We start from the raw sequence: 23,454 nt of genomic DNA, 5'->3' as shown, positions 1-23,454 counted from the left end.
TTAAAAGATCATTATGGCTACTGTATGGGAAACAGATTATAGGGGGCAAGGGAAGACACAGGGGATCTGCTGTCATAATCCAGATGAGAACTGAACTGAAGGGGTGGAGGCTGAGGTGCCGAGATGGGATCAAGGAGTCAGCCTAAGTAGGATTTCTTGAGTCACTGAAGTGGGGTGTGAGAGAGCAAAGTCATGGAGAATTTCAGGGTTTTAGATGAAGCCTAGAAGATGGCATTGCTGTTACTAAGAGGGAAGATTTTAGAAGGACTACTTCAGGAGGAAGATCCAGCAGTTCAATTTTGAACATTATGAGGCTATTTGACCTCCAAATGGAGCTGCCAAAGAGTGTGGTCCAATCTGGAGGTGTAACTTTGAGAGTGTTTTAGTACGTACAAGGGGCTTCCCTTGTGGCTCAGCTGGTGAAGAATCTGCCTGCAATGCGGGAGACCTGGGTTTGATCCCTGGGTTGGGAAGATCCCCTGGAGAAGGGAAAGGCTACCCACTCCAGTATTCTGGCCTGGAGTATGCCGTGGACAGTATAGTCTGTGGGGTCGCAAAGAGTCGGACACGGCTGAGCGACTTTCACTTTCACTAGTACATACAGGAGCCGAGGCAAATTCGATCACCTTAGGGAAGGAGTGAAAGAGAGAAGCAAAGAATTCCACTGACTGAGCCCTCGTCCCCTCCATCACTGAGATCTTATTTTTCTTTGAACTTTTCCCCAGGAGCATTTCCTTTTCATGATGTTCTTGATATTGCTTAGTTCTCTCATGATAATAAATCTATCACTGGTAAATATGTAAATATAATTGTGTTCTGTCTTGATGGAAAGTTTCACATCATGGGCGTAAGTTAAAGGCATCTAATTAAATAGTTGGCTATAACAGGAAGAAAACACCAGTGGAGATCATTTATATGAAAGTGACTTTCCCAACACTGTTTTTCAGCATCCATGAGTTTTTGGCCACATGCCAAGATTATCCATATGTTATGGCAGATAGTTTACTGGATGTTTTAACAAAAGGAGGACATTCTAGAACCCTGCAGGAGTCCGAGACGGTAAGAATGCTGCTAAAGTAATAGGGTGATTTATCATTGGTCCTCAAGTGTTAGTCATCAGTGTTATGAAACCATGGGATTAACCAGTGTGGCAGCTGAACTCCATTCCACTGAAAAGACAGCCCAGCCCGGGTGGAGCCCATGGGTGGAGGACAATGAGCGGAAACAAGTAACTCGGCTACCAGGATCTGTGAGGGCCAGATGATTGTCATTATCTCCTCATCTTGGAAATGTAGAAATCAAAAATGGGGGTTACAACCCAGAAGTCAGCTCTTGTTATGTACCCGAACAAAAAAAGGAAGTCTGGCTCACCAGCTTGACACTGAGTTGACTAAAATGATAGGGAATGTCCTTTTCCTTATTATGTAGTAATAATACAGTGGTGGAGCCTCAAGTAAAAAAGTAAAAAGCTTCCTCATTGCTGTCTTTTGTTAACACTTGTAAATTAGCTCCAGTTCAGTTGGACATAGTTCATAATCCGGGGTAATTCAGAGACTTGACTCAAAGATGAGAACCAGAAAATGTCCGTTCAGGGGAGAGGAGAGCTGATCTCCAGAAAGTCCATGTCAACATAGATAGAGCAGCCCCGTATCTGCTGGGGGCTCTGACTCTTCCTGGCGCTGGGGCTGCAGTCGCTGTGTTCTCTGCCTTCACTGCACCTGTGGCTGCTGGTCCTTGGGGGACCTGTCAGCACAGCTGAGTCAGTGCCCGAAGTCCAGTGAGAACTGCTGTACAGTCTTGTATCTTAGCACAAAACTGCTTTCTTTACATCCCCTAAAAAACCATTCAGCTTTGCATCAGTTCAGAAATATTTTTACTGTATACTTCGCATCTGTTAATCTGAATTAATTAAAGGTCTTGAACTAAAATCGCTTATCTTTCATCTGGTTGATACAGCAGTATATTTCAAATTTAAAATTTCTCTGCCCTTTGATCTAACAGTTTCTCTTAGAATTTATACTAGAAAATAAGATAGGAGTTATATGTAAGGAATACAGTTTTTATTATTTTTTAAAACTAGAAATCGGTTAAATAAATCCCAGTATAACCTTTCAAGAGAAGATAACAGATCATCGTTGATTTTTGCACATGATACATGTGTTGTTTACATACGCATTATCTCTGAAGACTAGGGTTATGGAAAGTTTTCACCTTCTCTGTAGCATTTGAATATTTTATACACATCTGATGCTGTTTGAGAATATTGCCTCTTTTCATGCAGAATACACCAGGCGTTCTCCTGTCTTCTGTTTGTCAGAGATTTTAGCCACCTGATGTTTTCTTTAATAAAGTGTGTTTCTTTATCCTTATAGTCATCTCCTGAAGATGAAGGCCAGACTAGGATCCTTGACACAGCAAAAGAAATGGAGGTGAATATATTTCATTTCTTTACAAGAAATATGTAAATGGCAAAGAAGCGAAAAAGCCTAAATGATACAGCTTTTATTTTAAAAGCAAAATATTTATTGAGTATCTCCTGAAATCAAAGAACTTTTTTTGCCTGTGGAGAAGGGAGCAGCAGTAAGTGCAGTAGACAAGCATGTAAACAAGGGAGCCAAAGCCAGTTACTGTAAAGCATAAGTGTACATGTTGTGGGAGCACAGGCTGGGGGAGCTAGCTGCTTTGGACAGTTGGTGAGGTCCTCACAGAGAGGCTTCCAGATGAACTGGGTCTAGAAAGATGAACAGGGTTCTCCCAGCACAGAGCCAGGTGTATGAAGTGGGTAGTTATGTCATTAACTCAGATTAACGACATAATCTGAGCAGGCAGGGCAAGAGAGCACCCAAGAAGTGAGTGACCACAGGGTACCAGGAGAGAGGAGGATCAGATGACAAGCTGTATATGCAGTGCTAAGAAGTTGAGATTTTCTCATCAAAGACTGCCATGATTAGATGTGGAGGAGAAGGGGGTGCTGGAGGGAGCGGACCAGTGAAAAGCCATGGGACTTAAGTTAATTGTTTTTTGCTTAGATAACAATGTAATGGAAGAGAATGAAGATGTGCAATAAAGAAAAATACAGTAGAACTAAAATTGATAGGGCCTGATGCACGAGGTAGATACTAGCATTGTTAGCTCTGTCAGAGGGACAGGAAAAGGAGCACACCTTCAGCAGGAAGGAAGTATCATCTGGTTTCAGGGCTGGTGAGTGTGGTTTGGGACATCACTGGAGGGGTGCTGATCTAGAGGTCATTAGTGTCAAAGTGGAATTGTTGTAGGTATTGAGTGAATGAGATTGCCCAGGCAGAACACGTAGACAGGAAAAGGCCAAAGAACCTTGGAAAGACCAATAGTTAAGGTAGGAAAAGCATGGAAGAGTCATGCAGGAAAGAGTCCAGCAGTGTCAGATGCCATACAGAAGCCCTGTGGGACAGGTATCATTTGTGACCTTAATCAGAGTAATTTCAGTAAAATGGTGGGGACAAGATAAAGATACCATGAGTTACATGACTTAGATCAGAGAGTTGTAAGCCTTTTGACAGGAAAGAAAACTTGAAGATGGAAGATCAAGTAAAGATAGATGCAAATGTAGATGGTACTTAAAAATTCATGTCACTTTCCAAGAAAGATGAGCCAGGCAAGGTCATGTACGTGAACAGGTAAGAATGAAGGAAAGCTGGCGAATGGGAAGGAAAGCTGGGTGAGAAGTGTATTAAGTCGAGTTGTAAGGGCCCAGCTGAGATGGCAGGCCCAAGTATGTACTGATAAGGTTTTCTCTACCACACTTAGCCCGCGTGTCTGAGCTCAGAGTGCAATACTAGAGTATAAATGGAACCATTAACTTTGGGTTACTCACTGTCACGGTTGATCATTTCCTAAAAACCAGTGTTGCAGTTATGGAAATTCTGAGTCTTGAGATTCCAAAAATAAAACTACCCATTTTAGGATTTTGTGTCTCCCATGCAACACTAAGAGCCTGAACTGAGGCCCAGAGGAGAACCCAGGAAGTATCTTAGTTCAAGTTCCACCGTGAGGGAGCGCCAGTGTACGGACTAAAACATCGCCTGTGAACCTCGGAAGCCACAGTACCCTCACAGTCACCGCAAGTGCAGTGACAAGGCTCCTATCGTTAGAGTGGCGATGGGACCGGTAACACCGTGTTTAAAACACACCACTCCATTACCGAGAGTGTGAACGTACGGACACGCCACCAGGGTTTAGGAACGGCGTTTTAAAGGTTTTTATGGCATCAGAATTACAGCTCTAAATAAGTGAAATAACTTGGCTTGTAAACACAAGCCGTCTTACTGACTTCTCCTTCTAGCACTCTCAGGGCTCAGCAAGCTCAGATAATTTTTTTTTAAAGCAGGTTACAGAAGTTGAACTAACAGGGCGTTTAGACTCCAGTAATCAAGACAAGCTCACAGCACTGAAAGCAGTAACACACTTCGGAGCTCCAGTTGAAGTCTTTGACTCTGAAGGTGAGTGTCTCCAGAGGATTTGAAGGAAACACTTCCTGACACAGGCAGTTAAGATGTAACGTCAGAGCAGCACAGGCTAGCATAGCCATTCACTTCGGGAACATGGTGACTGGCCAAGTTCAGTGAGTAGTAAAGTGTGCCTGTGGTGGTGATTTCATTTAGGGGGGATTACTCCTTTGAGGAGAGACGACTAACCAATAAATGGCAAAACCCCAGAGCACAGTCCTCAGTTTATTGCACAGGATCAGATACAAGTATGTCCATGTTGTCCTTAATAAGTTATTTTCCTCACAGAAGCTGAAGTGTTCCAGAGGAAACTTGATGAGACCACCAAACTGCTCAGAGAGCTCCAGGAAGCCCAGAATGAGCGTCTGAGCACCAGACCCCCTCCCAACATGATCTGTCTCTTGGGTCCGTCATACAGAGAAATGCATCTCGGTATGTGGTGCCTCTTAGAATCTGAGCCACCAGGGCAGCCCAGGAATACTGGAGTGGTAGTCTATCCCTTCTCCAGGGGATCTTCCCAACCCCAGGAATGGAACCAGCTCTCCTGCATTGCAGGCTGGTTCTTTACCACCTGAGCTACCAGGGAAGCCCCTGGTTGGGGAAGCAAGCTGCTTAAAGGGAGCATTTCTGAGTAGTGGTACCACTATCAAGTAACACTGAAGGGAACACCATGGACAGTTCATTTTCTGTATTCATGTTTATTGGGCTTTTTTTTTTTAAGTTATCTAAAGGAATCACATGTCAGTACCTTGAACTCTCTTTATGTTGTTGTTTTTTTTACCCCTAGCTGAACAAGTGACAAATAACCTGAAAGAACTTGCACAGCAAGTAACTCCAGGCGATATTGTAAGCACATACGGACTCCGAAAAGCGATGGGAATTTCCGTCCCCTCCCCGGGCATTGAAAACCACCTTGTCGATCTAACAGAAGGTACGTGCCTGTGTCTCTGGGAGTGTGGAGGGCTCGGCAACATCAGGCCTCTCCCTCCAGGAACATCTGAAAGGCGTCTCTGATGCTAACCTGTGAACTAGTCGAGTTTTCTTTCCATCTTATCTAAGGAATAAAGACCTCACACATTTGTGAAAAAAAAAAAAAAAACTATAGTGATATACCTACCTACTCTTTAACCTTGAACATAGTGAAGAAGGGCTGTCAACAGTTACTTTTTTTACTATCACATCCCCTTTTTAATTAAAAGGAAAAAAGGTGCTAAATAGTGTTTGTTTGTTTTTTTTCAGATTTTGAAGAACCTAAAAAGACTGATGTTACTGAGTGTGAACCTGATGGGATTTGAAGCTATCTGGTATTTGATTATATATTATGTATATATTTTTTTCATTAACTTGGAAATGCTTTTCAGAAGATATTAAATATTTGTAAATTGTGTTTTTAATTAAACTTTGGAACAGTTAATTTTAATGTTCCAGAGATTGAACTTCTATTAGGTAATAAAGCTAAACCTGGACTATGAGCTGTATTGTACATATCACAGTTACCCCTTCACCTTTCCCTGGGGCTGAATCTGAGGATGAAGTGATAGAGAAAAGCTTGGAGAATAAAACAGCCTTTTTCCTGACCATCCATTAAAAAGTTGCCCAAATCACTGAAATCCCTCATTTTCCCGTATTTGCCTTACTTCTCATTAAGGTAATTATAACCAAATGGTTTCTGACTTAGCAGATTTCACTTCGAGGATTTATTAAAAAAGTGGCCTTGTGAGGAAGGAATGATTTGGACCGGTTGGAATACCAAGCAGAAAGTGGATGGGAGTGGACCTAGGCAGAGTTCTTGCAGAGAGTGATAGTGCTGCTTCCTTATGTTTCATGGGCAGGACCATGACTAAGAAACTCTTCTTTAAAATTTCCATCCAGTGAGATTCCCATTGTTATACCATGAAAACAAATTCAACTTTAGAATTTACTAGTGTGTCCCCCGTTTACCTGTTGGGGACGATGTCCTTATGTGGAAGGACCAGGGCTTCCCACCACAAAAGCAAGACAAAATAAAAACTGTGTCAGGAGTTCCATAGCACTGACCCGTCTGGTGTTCCTTTTTGGTTTATTTTTGCCATTTGTAGAGAGGTTTTCCCAGGATAATAAAAGGACAAGCCAAACAGGATACAAACGAAATTGTCCATGAATATGTGAAGGAAATCACCAAGCTAAAGGAAAGTTGGTGTTTCTATTTACTGTTTCTCAGCAGGTTCCTGCGCCTCTGCCATGTCCCCTAAACTGATACTCATGTACTTTTATCTGAGCAGTTTAATTATTTAAGTAGGAAATGCTGCATGGTCCTCTTCTGTGACCAGGCATTAGACTGTGACCTAGTTCAGGGAACAAATTAGGTTTAAGACCCTACTCAGACTGCATGGAGCCCTTCTGCAAAACACCCAGGCTGGAAGCTATTTTATTATTTTCTTGACTTTGAAAACTAACATTTAACAAGTAGGGTAAAGGAAAATTGAATCTCTCAAGAGAGTTAAGATGACCTAATCTTTCAAAAACATACTTGAAAGCATATGCCAGAAGAATTAAAGAATCCTTTCAAATATGTATTTATCAAGTCTTTTTAGAGTTTTGTCTCTCAAAGACAATTCAGGCAGCAACCAACTCTTAAAACTTTCTATCTATTTAGCCAAGTAGTTCCCAAAGACCAAGAAAACATTTAAATTCGAAACACTCCAGGACAGTCAGGTTTTCTAGATTGCTGATTTAATCTATGAAAAGCTAAAGAAAAGAGAAACACTGGTACTACATAAAAATGAAATATAACATTTTGAAACAAATGTTACAGATCCATAAATATTCAGTATATAGAATAACCCCTAGTTCTTTCATGTACTTTCTCAAAGTATATTTCTATACATATACACAATGTATACAGTGGTTAATGATCTTTTCTGTTAGTAAATTTTCTTAAGGAAACCAGAAAACGTTACTAGCATCAGTGAGGCCACCTTAGTAGAGATATGAAGCATGTCCCCGACCCACAGAGAAGGTCAGTGTTAGGAAAGACACTTGTCTTGTCATAAAGCAAAGTGACACCTGTGAACAAATGACTTGGTAATTGGAAAACGGATTTATAAAAAATAACTAAGTGATCTTTATGGTCAGTTATACACTATGATCTGAATGTCAAAAATTCAAAACTTATTATCTGAGCACAGTGAAAGAAAAATATATAAATGGTAACCAATTATTTTTTAAACTCCCAATTGGGATTTCTTTGCTGGAGGAAAAAAGTAATTTGTATATTGCAAGAGCAGAAGCCTATCCACCTCAGAGAGGCCCAGCATACTGATGTGTGTCTACACTGGATTAGTGACAGAACCTTCATGATTTCCCAGGAAAGCCCAGTCACTCCTGATTTTAAGGGTATAGATTTCAGCATAGTACTTAGATGAAGAATTGGTATGTGAAAAAGGCAACTTAAGTAAGGTTTATTCCCCTTACCAGCATTTTCATCATGACATTCCTTTAGGACAGCAAGTTCTTGTGATTTATTCCTACTTGTTCCAGTTTCACGTGATGCGTCAGAGCTGCCACTAGCCCACCCAGGCCCCAGGACACAGCACTGGCCAGCAACAGGTTCGGCTCCAGTCCCCTCCCTGCCGTGGCTGGGGTGCTGTCTCACGCCACAGCCCCCGTCCCAGGCAAACTCGGCTGCTTAGTCACCTGTCTGCAAGGTCGTGTCATCTTCTGAAGCCTCACGTATGCAGAATTTTCTGTATAATTTCAGGGGAGTTCATGGATGACTTCTGGCTAGAATTTCTGCTATACGGTGAAGTTCAGCTGTATTAGAAACCCTGGAGACACTCTGGTAATGACGCAGTGAAGTCAGTTCAGAAAAAGGAATGGGCAGTTTGTTCTTTCCTCATGGTATAACACAGGTTGACATCTTTTGATTCTTTTGGAGCTGATGTGCTATAAGACACCACACCTCACAAACCTGGCTTTTTCACTTGCCTGGATTCAGTCAGCTCAGAACATCCAAGCACTTGTTTGTGAGAGGCCTGGCTTCCCAGATCCGGGAGCCTCTGCACATGCTGACGCTGAGTAGGTCCTCTTCAGAGCTAGCTGTGAGGACTGAAGGGGAGGACTACAGCCTGTCAGGTTTGCTCACACAGATTCCACTCCTTTCCAACAATAAAGCTAAGACAGACTGCAAGGTTGCAGGGGGCGCTCGGAAATGCATCAGGAGTCAAGGAACGGCTGAGAGCTGATGCCTTATTTTCTAGGCTTTTTGCTCATTAAACCTAATCTCAGTTATGGCTTCAAAGTTGTCTGATTCAAGCCAAGGCTATATGCCACTCGTTGCCTTCCTGCGGTGAGCCACGTTCCTTGGAGCTCCAGCCCACGGCTGAGCTGATCCCGTAAGTTCACACGGGACAGTGGTCCCACTTGCATGCCGTGGTTACCAAGAAAGAGCCTATACTGGAGGGAAGAGAATTTATCTATCGTCTCAGAAGCCATTTAGAGGGTGACACCTCCATTAATAATGTCTCCATTTTTAAACAGACACATGCCAAAGAGGATAAGAAGTAAGAAGTGTCCACTGTGGGGCTTTCTCCCTATTGTTTGAACCCATTTGTAGATGTAAAACAGTCTTTTAACTCCATTTACCAGAATGCCTATATGAGAAGTGTGCACTCTTGTAGCTGGTATGCTGGGGAGAAAGGAGTTCCCACCCATCCTGGACAAGAAAAGACACATTCCCCACGTGCAGCTCACAGGCCGCGGGGCGGGAGGTCTCCAGGTCACGCTCCAAGGTCTCGTCCACAGCACCTGCGGGATGAGTGCACAGCCCACAGATGGGCTGGAGGCCGCGCCGCAGACTCGGACAGCACAGAGGTTCTGGCTGCCTGTGTGTGAGGCCGGGTGGTCGCCCCAAGCTGACAGGTCCTCTGGTGCACGTCCAGGGAGCCACCTGCGCAGGTGGTGGTGACCAATCCCTCGGACTGCCTTTGTGCCTGGCGTGGGGCTGGGCCTTCCGCCTGGCTTGCTTCAGGGAAGGAGACGGGTTTCCGGCATGTTTGGCACCTACCAAAAGCCCTCAGTTCAACCCCAGCCCTTGGAACTTGGCAGTATCCGTACAGACAAAGTAAGTCCTCAGTTCACCTTTGCCTTTGACGTTGATCAGCCCGCGGCACTCACAGGAATACCCTAGTCCCTGGAGGATGGTACACGTCTCTTCAGTAACCTGAAAAGGAAAGAAGCTGAAGTCCTCAGAGGAGGCAGGCCTGCTGAGGCAGGGACGAAGAGAGACTGGCCGACAGGGCCGGGTCTCCCTCCAGAATGTGGCGGCTAGGACCCCCTGGGCGTCTGACAGCCCAGGCTCCCTCCCTCCCCTGGGCACAGGTCTCGCCAGTGAGCATTTACCTGGATTTTTCCAAGTTCTCCAGTGCTCTCCATTCGACTGGCAACATTGACCGTGTTTCCCCAGATGTCGTACTGAGGTTTTCGTGCCCCGATCACTCCAGCAATCACAGGCCCATGGTTTATGCCTAAAGATGTTTGCAGTTGGCAGATCATAGAGACAGAGCCTCCAGCTTACAGGGCTACAGAATCCACCCAGCTACCACAGAAAGCGTTGCCAAAAGCACTAAAATGAAGGTAGGGATGGTGCTTCCTGTGTCTGGGACAGGAGATGGTACTTGGGATGTGAGGGAAGGGCTCCCCGGGCAGTTCCTTTTCAGACTTGACTGGATGTGGAGCCTGAGTCCAGTGTTAACACTTCCTGTATCTGCTGTGTGTTCGTCACTCAGTCGTGTCTGACTCTTTGTGCCCGCATGGACTGTAGCCCGCCAGGCTCCTCTGTCCATGGGATTCTCCAGACAAGACTACTAGAGTGGGTTGCCATTTCCTTCTTCAAGGGACTTCCCGACCCAGGGATCAAACCTGGGTCTCCTGCATTGCAGGCAGATGCTTTACTGTATCTATATCTGCTAATCACCTCTGAAACAGTAAATGGGCTTTGAGCACTGACTGTATTAGCTATTGGTGACTACTTAGGTTAATAATTTTGCTTTGTTTTCGGGATATTCAAGGTCACCTGTTTACACCCGGGGATTCCCCATGGTAATATATATCCCTGTTTACTTAAAACCTTCAAAGAAAAGTAGTACACAAGGAAAGAATAATTGCCCAATCACGGGGTTGTAAGATCAGAGAGGGATTTCTAAAGTTTTTCGTAACAGATGGCAACATGCACCCGACTGAGAGTGGGGTTGCCAGGAGGCAGGGCTGCACAGACCTGCCCTGAGCCGGGGCCCAGCCCGCCTTCCCCAGGCCTCACCGACTCGGAGGCGGAAGGAGTTGAAGGAGTGCCGGTTGATGCCGTCCAGCTTGCTCATCAGGGCAGTGCTGAACTCCACCATGATGCCGATGTGGGCGTGCTGCCGCTCCAAGTCCTATGGGACAGAGCGCTGCACACGGGGCCGCGAGCCCTGTCGCCCGTCCCCCCGCCTCCAGAGCACCCTGACCCAGGGAGCACTGCGTGCCGGCCTGAGCGTGCCAGCCACGGGGGGCCGCTGCTGGGCAGAGCCGTACCGACTGAGCCTCCTCCACAGGGCGTCCAGGGCCCGCGCACCCACTTAAACTCCCTCCTGGCGAGGGGCCCCGGCCCGACCCCTCCACCAAATCCTCCCTCAGGCTGAGCCATGAGCTCCTCTGCCCCTGCCTCAAAGGAGGGAGTGTGGAGAGGTGCCCCTTCCAGTACAATGTCGGTCTGGGGCTGTGCTCACTTTCCCCTCGTTTGGGGCTGCGGCGTGAGACCAGCAGATTGGCTGAGTACCTGGTTCTCAGGCCCTGAGGGGATGCTGAGCCCCGCAGCGGCCATGTACGTGCTGCCGATGGTCTTGATCTTCTCCACACCACTGAACTTCGGCTTTAACAGCAGCTGCAGGACGAAGGGAAGCAGGGCCATGCAAGAGGGCTGCAGCCTGGGCCTGTCCCCGGTACTGAGAAGGGGGTAGGGTCCTCTCCCACCACCACTGCTAACTCAGACGTTTCTCCTGCTGGCCTTCGCCCTCTGAGCTCATACTCCCTACAGGTGGGGACAGCCCCTGGTCCTCTCCCGCCCCTTTGTTCCCTGACACTCCTTGTCTTTTCCATTCTCATCTGGTCTCATTCCCGTGTGCTCCATCGCTCAGTCATGTCTGACTCTTTGCCACCCCACAGACTGGGCCCACCAGGCTCCTCTGTCCCTGGGGATTCTCCAGGCAAGAATACTGGAGTGGGTTGCTATGCCCTCCTCCAAGGGACCTTCCCAACCCAGGGATCGAACCCAGGTCCCCCACATCGCAGGCAGATTCTTTACTGTCTGAGCCACCAGGGAAGCCCGGTCTCTTTCCTCCTAAGATGCAAACACCCCACTCAACAGTCTACAGAGGCATGCGGATTATTTGCAGCTAAGACTTAAGCCCAAACTGAGTGACTAACTCCGAAACAGACTGCCAGCACAGGCTAAGCAAGAAATGAAATAGTTCTACAACCTAAATCTAAGCAAGCTGCCAATCAGAGACGATAACACATTTACATGCTGAAGAGACAAAAAAGGCAAATGTGTGTGTACCTGTCATAATTTGTGTGATGTGTGTTCCCCCCAAGGGAGCCGCAGCCCAGTGTTAGCGGCGCCCCGCCCCGCCCTCTGCAGGCTCCAGGGAGGCCTTACCTCATCAAAGTCGGCGATGATCTCGTTGAGCAGGCGCAGGCACTCCAGCCCTTCCTTGTTGACGTCGCACTCCGTGTAGAATACTTTGAAGTCCGGCACCGACGCAAACATGACGCAGACGCAGTCGTAGGACTGATGGTACCAGTCCTGGGTCGGGCGAGGGGGAGACAGGACCCCATGGCCACCCGGCCTCCTTCGAGCAGGGCGGCGATTCCGCCTCACACTCCAGGAGCAGGTGTTGGGGGGCAGGGGGGACAGGAGGGGCTGAGCAGCAGTTCTCCACCCGGCTACATGAGACTCAACTGGGGACCATGACGGAACAGGAGACTCTAGATCAGTTTGTTGAGGAGGGTGGGACTCAGGTTGGTTTGGGGCTCCTTTAGGTCCCCTGGGTCTGCACAGCTGGGGTTGAGAACCCCCAGGTATAGATGGTAACAGTCAGGAGGCCTGGGTTCTCTGCTCGCTGGGCCTGAGTTTCCATTGATAGGAAACTGCTGCACAGAACTGGTAGAAGTGCGTGTTTTCATCAGCAGATGGTCCACATTACAAATACCTGGACATGTGTTCCTTTCAACAATTCTGCCAGCCAAGTACTATCAGCCCCACTTTATAGATGTGAAAATCAAGGCCCAGGGTAGTGAGACCTGAACGCAGGTCTCGACTCTGAAGGCTGTTTTCTTACAGCTAATGCCATACACAGTCTCCTGGGAGCGTCGGTGAGGCCAAGTGCCATGGAGACCAACTGCGGAAATCACCCTCCCTCCAGGAACCACACCTGTGCCTCCGGGCTCCCTGCCCGAGTGACTAGTCCCTTCTTGTCCCCACCTCGTTTAACTTGTCACCGATGAAGTGGGCGGCCACGTGCGCGGGTAGGACATTCTCTAGAAGAAGGCGGTTCACGTTCTCCATGGTTTCAAACTCCTCATGTTCCTTCTTGAACTTCTTCTTCCACAGACAGTCCAGGCGACAGTAATAGTCAATCTGTGGACAGGGGGACATCCATGTCCTGGCCGCAGTGAGCGAGGGCAGAGGGCAGAGCACACTCGTAACCCCAGGGGCTATGGAGCCACCCTGTGCCCCTGGCTGAGGTCTCCGACTCAAGAGCTGCCCTGCGGTGGCCTTGAAACCCCCGTCAGCCAAGACTTACAATCCTCAAGTGAGCCACATGATTAAATGTCACTCGAGTCCTGATGAAAAGTAAGGACGCTTAGGACCTGTGACCCCAGGAGCAGGACGCCGTGAAAAGACTGCATCTTGTGAGTGGCTCCAAGTCCGAGGCCGCCCCCACCCCACCCCCAGCCTCTCTCCAAGCAGAGGGGCCTCCCGGGCTGCACCTGTCTGGAAAGCATGATGAGGGTGGTGTAGAACAAGACCAGGTAGAAATTGATCATCGTCTTCAGATGCCATGAACAGGAGGAGGAGCCGCTAGACACGAGGAAGAAAAGCAGATGTCACCTCCACTTCCCCCGAAAGCCCCCACAAGTGCGGGCCCAGACCCAGGGCTAGCCCCTGGGAAAGTGAGCGAGATGGAAGGGTGCTGCCCTCAGAGCCCATGTGTCATGGCTGGCGAACAAGGTGCTCCAGGTTGTAAAGGAAAGGGGGAGGTACAGTGGGGGCTGACAGGGAGGTGACATCAGAGCTGACACCTGGTCATGGGGAAGGCCATGGCAAAGTCAAGGAGAGCACTGTAGGCGGGTGGGGGGCAGCCAAAGGCAGCCCACGCTCCTCAAGGTGAGCGGGGCTTGCGGAAGGAGTTGCAGGTGCCAGCCAGGCCCGTAGGAGCAGACCTTGTTCTGGGTCCCCCGCTTTCTGCCTTTTAGTTCAAGGCAGCCGGGTCTCTCTCCTCGACCCACCTGAGCCCCCAGCCCCAGAAGCAGACACACGGCAGCCCCTCCCGTGTGTCTGGGAACAGACCAGGGACGGCCGCTCTCTGCAGAACTCTGACCCAGGACACGGCTCAGAGCCGGGCGCTGGGCTAAGGGCTGCAGCCTCCACCTCCCACCCCAGACTGGCCTAGAGACAGGATGACCCGTTGGCCTCTGGGGACCGGGGACACACCCCCTGCCGATGAGTCACATTCAGTCCTGAGCGCCGCAGACCCAGGGCCATCACTCCCCCTGCCAGGCCAGCCCACAAGCTCTCTGGTCCACGGGGGACTGGATGCAAAAGCCCCCGAGTGTGAAATATCACGGAGACAAAGCAAAGGGCGCTGCAGCGGGCCAGTCAGGACGGGCAGTGGGCGGGGGTCCTGAGTGAGGGACGGGGCCTCACCTGAGGGTGCCGTTGGTCCCGGTGAGGTTGCCCAGGCTGTGGTCACAGCAGTCCCACTGCCAGCTCGGGGAGACGTTGAAGAGGACCAGGTAGGCCACCAAGGCCACAGTCAGCAGCACGACCTTCAGCTCCAGGCTCATCCGTAGGAAGACAGAGCAGGCGATGAAGGCCAGGATGCAGCTGCAGGTGTAACACTGGGGAGACAGGGATGTCGGTCACCCTGCCTCCCATCACCAAGAGGCACCTCCCGGACCAAAGGTCGCCAGAGGGAGGGACACCTTGAGCCACAGGGGAATCCATGAAGAACCAGCATGTCTTTAGCATCACTCTCCTGCCTCCCTTAACAAGGAGCCGGCAATGGAACCTAAAACTTTCTATAATATGTTGTTTTTAGCATAAGTTTACTTCCACTTACAGCCAATGAACTCATTTAAAAGGAAAAAAAAATGTAGTCAATGAAAATGCCAGTGCCACGTGGCCGTGACAAGGTCTTGAGTTCTGCCATGAGCTGGTCCCTCCCGAAGTGCCTCTCCGCCCATGTCAGTCTCCTGCTCAAGATCATGCTGTGGCTCCCCAGTGTCCCCAGCATAGACGGAGCTGCTCACCCTGGCCCTTGTGCTCTGCCCAGAGCTGGATCTAGCCTACCTCTGGCTTCATCTCCCAGCCTTCCCCCCCTCCCCCCTGTGACACAACCCCCTGAAACCTACTGTGCCCAACACCTGCCTCGGCTTTTCCTCTCTGTCCCACCTCCTATCTCCCTGCGGAACCATGACCTCTGCCCTTCAGAGACCAGCTCGAGTCCCCCACCACCCCCCTCAAGTCCCACCGCCCTCACTCTGTCCAGGAGGGCACTCCAGGCATGGCCTCTGGTGTCAGCCCGCCTGGGCCCGGCCCTGGCTCCTCCACCTCTGAAGCAAACCCGTCACCCTCCCCACGCCAAGTCCCCGTCCACGAAGAGAGATCATGGCAGGCGTGGTGGAGGACAACCGCCAGCGCCCAGACCCCCTGCCCTGCCTGCCTTCCCGCCTCTCCTGGGAGAGCCCACGGGCTCCGGAGCTCAGCACTCTCTGAGCGTGCAGGGAAAATCTGAGTGAGGGCTCGGGGCACCCGGAGGGGCACGCTCACCGGGAGGAGCCAGCACGGGGTCCTCTGCCAGCTGCTCACAGCACTCAGGCCTGTCTCGTTCCCCACAGACAGCCCCCGGTCTGGGCAGGTCATCAGCGGCTACGGACAAGACAAGGGCCCTGTGAGAGGTGGTCTGGGGGCGACCCAGGGTCTGCTCGGGCCACGCAGGGCTGGGGGCAGAGGGCAGGGCCCAGGGCTCCGCGGGCACAGTGAGCATCTCCTGCCAGGCACGGCTCTAAGCCCAGCCCAGGGGCACGGCACCCCGACCTCCCACCGCAGCCGCAGCTCCACTGCAGGGGAAGGGAGTCAAAGCAAGGCATGTGGATCCTGCCCCAGAGCCCCCGGGGCTGACTCGGGGAGAAGCTGGGAGTGACGTTTTCAGTCCCCTTCTCCCCGGGTGATGCTGAGGGAGGCGGTCACAGAGTCCCGAGTGCAGGGGACACGGAGGTCGCCGGGGGAGATGCCGACTCTAGATGTGGGGACAGGCAGGACTGGCCAGGACGAGTGCTGTCTGAGCACGAAGCATGTGAGCCAACCCGCCAAGGGGGGCCTGCGTGCCCCCCAACGCATGCCCAGGGCAGCTTGACCCCAGTGAGGAGACCGGGGTCTCCGAGAGGCTGAGACAGGACCTCCTCGGAGGCTGGAGAAAGACTGGGACGTCAAGGACACTGCAGTGGCCAGGTGAGCGCTCTGGGGGCCCCGAGTTCTCGTGTGACCAATGCAGGCTGAGGAGCTCGGAGCCGCCACGGGGGCTGCCACAGGCCCGACCCACCAGGCTGTGGATGTGGCCACACCAGATGCTGCTTTTAGGCAACAGGATTATGAGATTCTAGGGCCTAGAGGTTCCCAGGGTCGAAGACTGGCTCCCTCCTCCCCGGAAGTGTGCTCAGCCCGAGGGGTGCTGGCCATGCCCACCAGCCCCGGCCCCAGCACCCACCAGGTTGATGATGGCGATGACCAGCAGGCTGCCAATGGTCAGGACGGCCAGGGACACCCGAAGCAGGGGCTGGGTCTCCACGCTCTCGGCGATGGCTCGCAGCATCCCCCAGGCCGGGCAGCACCTCTGTGGAATCACAGTGTCATCACAGAGCACCCGCAGCACCCAGAGGGGCCGGGCCAGGCCAGGGAAGGGGTCCACAGCCCAAGTGCAGAGTGAGCGCTTCCGAGAGCTCCGAGCGGGGATCAGGGGTGCTGTGCCTCTGTCCAGCCCGGAGCTCAGCCCACACGTGGTGAGCAGACAGAAGGGACATCCCCACCCTTGGGGCTGGGACAGCCATGGCCGCATAAGGACCACTAGCGCCTAGGAAAGAGAATCCTGGGAGGAGCCTCCAGGGCACTCAGCACTGTCCTCCAGGCTGGGGTGCAGAGCTCGTGGGGAGGGGCCGGGGCTCGGGGCCGGGGTTTATCCCACCACCGCCCCGACACCTGCTGGGCCCTGCCAGCGCTCCGTCAGGGGCTGCCCACCCGCTCACCAAGAACTCATCGGCGAAGCACAAGACGAGCACCAGCCCCAGCACGCAGGCCACCAGCCCAAAGGACACGGCCAGAGTCTTCGTCCTGGAGAAGAAGGAAAAACCTAAGTTTGAGGGGACCCTCTGCCCAGGGCATGTTCCCCACCCCCAGCACCTCAGCCAAAGGGGGACTCTGCACACCGAGGTCCGGCTGCCCCACAAACAACACACAAGTCCAGGATCAAATGCGCCCCCATTTCTGGGCCCAGTACACAAGGAATAAGTGGTTACACAGCCTTTACACCCCTGCCCAGCAAGCACATAAGCACACCCAAACGTGCTCCTTATTTCGTCTTCCTTAAGCACATCCTGAACCACAGTCCTAGTGGAGCCTTTGACCTAAGCACCCTTCCAGAGGCCACCAAGGAGCGGACCTGACTCTCTCCCTGTGACCTCAGCCCCCTGTCCCTGCCCCTGCTCCCATCAACAGAGCCCCACCCTCCACCCCGGAGCCTCAATTTCCCACACCTAAGAGGCAGACGGTGGCAGTTACAATTTCAGGACGTGGCCCTTCTACAACTCCAAACACCTAGGGCAACTGAAATGCCTGCAGGGCCACACAGATAACCAGGGACCGTGGCGGAGGGAGGCGTGTGGGAGTGGGGAGGCCTGCGGCTTGACAAAGCAAGCACCTTCATTTAAAACGAAAAACTGCCGTGGCTGATTCATGTCAGTGTATGGCAAAAACCACCACAGTATTGTAAAGTAATTAGCCTCCAATGAAAATAAATAATTTTTAAAAAAAAAATAAAAACTGAACGTTGGCAACTCCAGGTATGGGGACTACTGCACCCAGGCTGGTTTCTGCACCTCGGAGGTCTAAAGTGCCTCGAGTTACTCACGGCCAGCCCCTTCTCACAGGTGTTCTGATGGGATCTGCAGGGTCCCCAGCCCTCCTCGCCTGACCCTGGTGGGCCTGACCATCCGGCCCGGCCCCCGACTGACCTGGACAACAGCAAGACGTGGACGAGCAGGATGCAGACGAAGACGAGGCTGGCACAAGCGAAGTAGTAGCGGACCCGGGGGATGGGCGCCAGGCGGTACTGGGGGCGATAGAGACTGTGAGGGGCGGTCGGGCAGCCGAGGCCCCACCCACAGAGCCACTTGCCCTGACCCCTTCCCAGCTCCACCCTGGCTCCAGTTAATCATCTTTTTAAAAAAACACCCTTACACCGCCTCCGTGACTTCACCGTGCTGCTGTCACATCATCGTGAACAAACCATTCTCATTTGTTTCCGTTTTGCAGATTCTCTTTTATATTCAGAGGCAATCCCTTCCCTTCCCCTACCTGGCTCGGGTCTCTGACTTTATTTCCCAGGTCCCTGAAAATCCCATAGCCCAAGTGAGCTCCGAGGTTGCTGTGACAGGGACTACCGGTGGGTCTGTTCTCACCCCAAACTGAGAAGCACAACCAGGCCTGAGCCCTGAGCCCTTGGGTGGGGGGCCCCGTGCTGCCCGCCCCTCCACACCAGGCAGATCTGTGCCCGCGGGGCTCCGGCAGAAGGTTAGCAAACCGAGGCTCAGGGGGCAGGCAGCCCTTCTGGGTCTTGCAGCAGCAGGAGGCCACCAGATGGCTCTCCTGGTGACCGTACCTGCCTTCGGGCCCCAAACTCCCCTCGCAGGGAGACCCCAAGAGACCCTGGAGGCTGAAATGGCAGAGAGGGCCCAGCACCAGGGCTCTACGGGCTGGGCCACCCTCTCAGGCCACACCTGAGGCCAAGATGCTCCAAACCTCAGAGTCTGTGAAAAGGGTGCTAGCACCCACCTCGGCCAGCAGGTGAGGGTGGAATGACCACGTGTGGGCCTTGGACGCTGCTAGAACCCATAGGCCCGCAATAGGTAAGTGAATGGGGACTTCCCTGGTGGTCCAGTGGCTAAGACTGTTTCCCAATGCAGGGGACCAGGGTTCAGTCCTTGGTCAGGGAACTAGATCCCACATGCCACCACTAAAGATCTCTCAAGCCTCAACAAAAAACTAAAGATGCTTCATTCCACAACTAAGAACGGCACAGCCAAATTTAAAAAAAAATAAAAAGGTCACTAGCAGGACACAGCATGGTATTACAGCGGCCAGATGCAGGGACCAGTTGGGCCCCATCAAACCATACTAAGTTTGGGGCTTTTTCCTAAAAAGGTCAACACCATCAGCCACTGTGTGAGGTCTGGCAAGTAGGGAGCAAAGCCTCCCAGACCCCAGTAAGCGAACCACTCCCGGGCATGGCAGGCAGACTGGTGAGACCAACAGAGACCCCAGCAGGCTGGATGGACTCCTGACCCTTCCCTGGTGGCAGCTGGATGATTCCCCAACACCCTCCCGGAGCAGACATTCCAGGGGTGTTGGCTGCCCCTGTCCCCCACCCCCAGACCTTGGAGCCCCCCTTCCTGGGGCTGCTCTGAGGTCCTCACCTCTCGCTCGAAGCCCTTCTCCAGGAAGATGGACCCAAAGGTGGAGAAGTCATCAGACTTGGAGCAGCAGGGTCTGTGGAGCGGAGACACAGCAGGAAGGGGTGAAGCCTGGAGGAGTCGGGGCGGGGTGACAGGAGCCACCCTCAGGGGAGAGGGGGTGGGGCGGAGCACAGGGGCCCACCCTCAGATGGCCACACGGTGGACACAGCCCCTGGGCACGGGGCACAAGGAAAATGGTCCCTGCTTGAGGGAGGCGGGGGGTCTCAAGAGCCTCACCTGGTAGAGCTGAGCCCCTCGATGGCTGACAACATCTCATCATCGTAAGAGTCATCCTCTGAGCGCCCCTTGGGGGACGTGCTTCTGGAATCAGACACCCACAGTGGCATCAGCCTGGGGACCTACATCCACTCCGCCAGAGACTCACCCAAAGTGGGGTTCCCAGGTGCCCGCAGGAGGTCCCAGAGCCTCGTGCAGGATGGAGGAGCGTCAGGCTGGACCCACTAAGGCCCAGAGAGGGCAAGAGAAGGCCCAGCATCACACAGCATCACCCAGCAGCGGCCCAAAGTCTCTTCCACTAAACCCCAGGTATCCCTCACACCAATCCCAATGACCCCACCACAGGGTGAGTATACAGCAAGCACTCAATCACTGTGAAGTTCTGGTTCCTAGAAACACTCTGACCCAAGCTAGGGCGAAATCCTCAGTCAAGGCTGAGCCTTGTGGAGCTGCCGTTCAGGACAGAGGCTGATCAGGGCAGCCTGCCTGGAGGAGGTGACTGGGGCAGGACTTGGCCAGGAAAGCAGGGGACAGGGCACAAACCTGTCAGGGGTCCGGTGGCGCCGCAGGGGAACAGCCTGGAAGGGAAAGGAGGCGAAGGTTATTCTCGAGGACATGGGCCTGGTGCAGGTCTTGGGGCTGGGTCTATCACCTCGGGTAGCCTCGGGTGCACGGACCATCCAGTCTTCAGGCTCCTGGGACTGAAGCTGAACTTGGTCTGGGGAACCAGAAGGCCAGAGATACCCCAGCCTCCTGGAGCATTCTCCAAATGCCCTCACTTCCCCAAAGGCCCCAGGAGGGAGGGAGGCAGGGCAGAGCCCAGAACCATCCTGCCCATGCAGAGAGCCAGGCTCAGACAAAAGGACCCCTTAGCATGGACCCCCCTGCCCTTTCCCGGGGCCCCACCTCCCAGCTCCCTGGGAGGAGGGTCCTACCTTGGGCCTCCGCCCATGGGACACAAGGGTCTCACTGCTGCTCACGCTCTCGCGTTGGTTGAGGTGCGCGAAGGGACGAGCCGCCCCCCAGGACTCCAGGTAGCGCGTCATTCGCACGGATGCCCGCATCTTCAGGGCCGCGTCCCCCTTGTTCTTGGGGTTGTGCTGGCTGGGCTGGGGCGGCTGCTGGCTCTGAGGGCAGACACAGACACAGCCTGTCCCGCCCCTCCCTTCTCAGCCCAGGAAGGGGCCCCCACCCACACCCTGCTCCCCAAGAAATGGGATGCTGCCCAGAGCGCTGGTCCATCTGGAGAAAAGGGAAAATGACAAAGTGAACTGCTGGGGCTGCAGCCCCTCCGGGACTGGCGGAAGCCCAGCGCGCTCCCCAGCTGGGCTCCAAAGAGGCCCCAGCTCAGGGACCTCACCCTGCCCCAACCACAACTGTGCACAGCCCCTCAGCCCCACCTCCGCCTCCCCAGGGCAAGAAGTGGGTTAAGGTCCCAAGCCCAAAGGCCCCGCTTGGCCCGTGAAAGCCCATCGGCCCCTCCCAGTGGAGGCAGCCCAGGGAGATGGCGCCCAGGGAAGCCACAGGCATCCCGCCTTGCCCACCCTCATGCGGCTGGCACATGTCATCCCCTGGCAGCAGCGGGAGGAAGGGGAGTGCTGGCCGGCAGCCCGGAGTGATGGCCAACCCAGGGCTGAACCCACACCCCCATGGGGCAGCACTCCAGACAGTTCCACTCATGCTGCCCTCAGACCACGGTATGGGTCCACCGTCCGCCACACGCCCTCTGTGTCCGTGCCAAGGACGCGGTGGCTCGGCCAGGCCCCGAGCGAGGGGCCCACCTTCCCCCAACCTGGAACAACCACCCGCCTGGGACCATCTGAAAGGCCACCAGGGACAAGCTCGAGCCATCTTGAGTCCTCTCCCCCTCACCAACGCTCCTGCCGTCCAGGGGTCCCAGTCTGCAGGGGTTCCCACAAACACCCACGTGGACCAGCACCTACAGCCACAAATGCTTGTCAAGCCACAAGCAGCAACTTTCCTGGAAGCTTCTTGCCTCCTTCGGGATAGAAACATTCTTAAGCCCTGAGCCATGTCTGTGTGCCCGGCCAGAGGAAATGGCACAGGGTTCTGTCCTTGTGAGAAAAGTCCCAGGGTCCGGAGAGCGAGCGTTGCCCTGCAGTGACTGACCTGCCCTGGAAGTCAGGTGGGTGGGGGACAGTCACATTTCTGTGCCTCCCCCTTCACTGTCAGCAGCCCTGCCAACATGGCACTCAGCTCTTCAAGTTCAAGGTCACTGGCACTTTCTCACTCTCTTAGGGCAGGGACGCCAGACACTGTCCCTAAAAGTTCAATGTGAACTGAAGGTCCATCAGTTCTGAGTAAAAATACACCTGTTCATAAGCAGGGCCAAGGGAGGGTTCACAGACCCCCCTTCCAGCCACCTCTGGACACTCATCCTCGGGGGGACCTCACACACACAAGCCCACAGAAGCCAGAGCTGGGAATGGGCCTCCCGTCCACGACGGGAGATGAGCCCAAGCATCCGTGTGGTGTGCGCTGCAGTCACGAGAAGAGATGCAGGCGGTCTCTGCACACAGAAGGGAAGGTCTCCGAGCTACACTACAAGGTTTGCACTGGTGGTGGGGAGGTGGGTGGAGGGGGCGCTACTCGGAGGGCAGAGTTTTTCCATCTACTTACCCACATAGACACCTCTGGAAGGAATGCACTCACCGCACGGGTCCCCTCTAGAGGGGACGTGCCGGCTCTAGACAGGGATGCTTGGAAAACTTGTCTACAACACGCCCCTCCTTCTTCTGAATTTTTGACTACATGAATGAGTAAAATTAAACAAAGATGGGGGAAGGTAGGGTTGCCAGGTAAATTACAGAAAGCCCAATTAACCCTGCATGAGGCGCTCGTACTAAAAATCTCCGTTCATCTGGAACGCGACTCAGATTGGGCATCCGTGGTTGTACCTGCTGACCCGGCAGCCCTGAGGGGTGGGTTTTGGGGCCACGCCTACCACCGCCTTGAGCTCAAGGGCTCTGCTTCATTCATTCACCAGCTGTCTGGGCCCCAGCTCCATGCCAGGCGCTGTTTAAGGACCCAGGGCTGCAGCCCAGAGAAGAGGGATCCCGCCCGAGCCTGCCCACATGGAGCTCACACTGACAATAAACAGTAAAGGATGAACCGGAGCACTTGGGACAGAGGGAAGAGGGCTCTGGGCGGAGGGAACAGCAGTGACCTGGGTCCTGCCATATTAAGAGCCTGGCGTGGAGGGACGGGGGCTGGCACAGGGCTGGGGAGGAAAGGGAGGGGATCCATCTGAGGAGTGGGCGGGGCCCGAGGAGAGGGCGGGGCCGAGGGTGGGCGGGGCTCGTAGTGGGCGGGGCTAATGGTGGGCGGAGCCCAGAGCTGTCGGTGAGGGGCCGGGTGGGTTCCCCCATGGTGGGCCGGGAGCAGCCCCAGGGTACCCAGGCAGGGTTTCCCCGGATGCCAACTCAGAGTTGCTGGCCCACCGAGGGTGCCCTGGGAACGCCGGCAGGATGAAGCCCGAGGGGGTGAGGAGAAGTTCAGAGACTGGCCCTCAGCCCCCCTGGAGACTGGCGGCCGGGTCAGCCCTGAGGACAGCCAAGACCAGAGTGAGAGGGAGCCCAGAGAGCCAGCCCCGGCCGACATTCTTGAGCAAGCCCCAAGGATGACTCACCGAGGACGGCCAGACGAGCTGGCCTCCCGCGGGCGGGAAAGAATGGCCCCTGCAGACGCG

General features: G+C 53.2%; 2 protein-coding genes across 8 annotated transcripts in view; one reads left to right on the top strand and one right to left on the bottom strand.

The window, feature by feature from the left end:
• BRD7 (bromodomain containing 7) overlaps nucleotides 1–5,883 on the top strand; it is a 39,223-nt gene extending 33,340 nt beyond the window's left edge. The window contains exons 12-17 of one of the 2 annotated variants that reach the window (XM_061138470.1): nucleotides 948–1,059; nucleotides 2,373–2,429; nucleotides 4,364–4,478; nucleotides 4,773–4,916; nucleotides 5,272–5,415; nucleotides 5,724–5,883. In XM_061138470.1, coding sequence (XP_060994453.1) covers nucleotides 948–1,059; nucleotides 2,373–2,429; nucleotides 4,364–4,478; nucleotides 4,773–4,916; nucleotides 5,272–5,415; nucleotides 5,724–5,779 — 628 coding nt within the window. In that variant the 3' untranslated portion in view covers nucleotides 5,780–5,883. The remainder of the gene's footprint in view (nucleotides 1–947; nucleotides 1,060–2,372; nucleotides 2,430–4,363; nucleotides 4,479–4,772; nucleotides 4,917–5,271; nucleotides 5,416–5,723) is intronic. The other variant, XM_061138471.1, reaches the window with a different exon arrangement.
• A 1,291-nt stretch (nucleotides 5,884–7,174) lies between these two features.
• ADCY7 (adenylate cyclase 7) overlaps nucleotides 7,175–23,454 on the bottom strand; it is a 61,116-nt gene continuing 44,836 nt past the window's right edge. For all 6 annotated transcript variants that reach the window (XM_061138469.1, XM_061138466.1, XM_061138467.1 and 3 more), the window contains exons 11-26: nucleotides 20,681–20,872; nucleotides 20,289–20,323; nucleotides 19,746–19,829; nucleotides 19,470–19,542; nucleotides 18,009–18,106; nucleotides 17,025–17,109; nucleotides 16,490–16,615; nucleotides 15,553–15,651; nucleotides 14,428–14,621; nucleotides 13,491–13,581; nucleotides 12,982–13,137; nucleotides 12,157–12,303; nucleotides 11,278–11,382; nucleotides 10,780–10,894; nucleotides 9,864–9,988; nucleotides 7,175–9,684 (exon numbers count right to left, since the gene is read on the bottom strand). In XM_061138469.1, the coding sequence (XP_060994452.1) occupies nucleotides 9,538–9,684; nucleotides 9,864–9,988; nucleotides 10,780–10,894; nucleotides 11,278–11,382; nucleotides 12,157–12,303; nucleotides 12,982–13,137; nucleotides 13,491–13,581; nucleotides 14,428–14,621; nucleotides 15,553–15,651; nucleotides 16,490–16,615; nucleotides 17,025–17,109; nucleotides 18,009–18,106; nucleotides 19,470–19,542; nucleotides 19,746–19,829; nucleotides 20,289–20,323; nucleotides 20,681–20,872 (1,872 nt within the window). In that variant the 3' untranslated portion in view covers nucleotides 7,175–9,537. The remainder of the gene's footprint in view (nucleotides 9,685–9,863; nucleotides 9,989–10,779; nucleotides 10,895–11,277; nucleotides 11,383–12,156; nucleotides 12,304–12,981; nucleotides 13,138–13,490; nucleotides 13,582–14,427; nucleotides 14,622–15,552; nucleotides 15,652–16,489; nucleotides 16,616–17,024; nucleotides 17,110–18,008; nucleotides 18,107–19,469; nucleotides 19,543–19,745; nucleotides 19,830–20,288; nucleotides 20,324–20,680; nucleotides 20,873–23,454) is intronic.

This window comes from Dama dama, chromosome 4 (assembly GCF_033118175.1).
Source record: "Dama dama isolate Ldn47 chromosome 4, ASM3311817v1, whole genome shotgun sequence".
Taxonomy (NCBI): Eukaryota; Metazoa; Chordata; class Mammalia; order Artiodactyla; family Cervidae; genus Dama; species Dama dama.
This window is presented reverse-complemented; position numbering and strand designations above follow the sequence as displayed.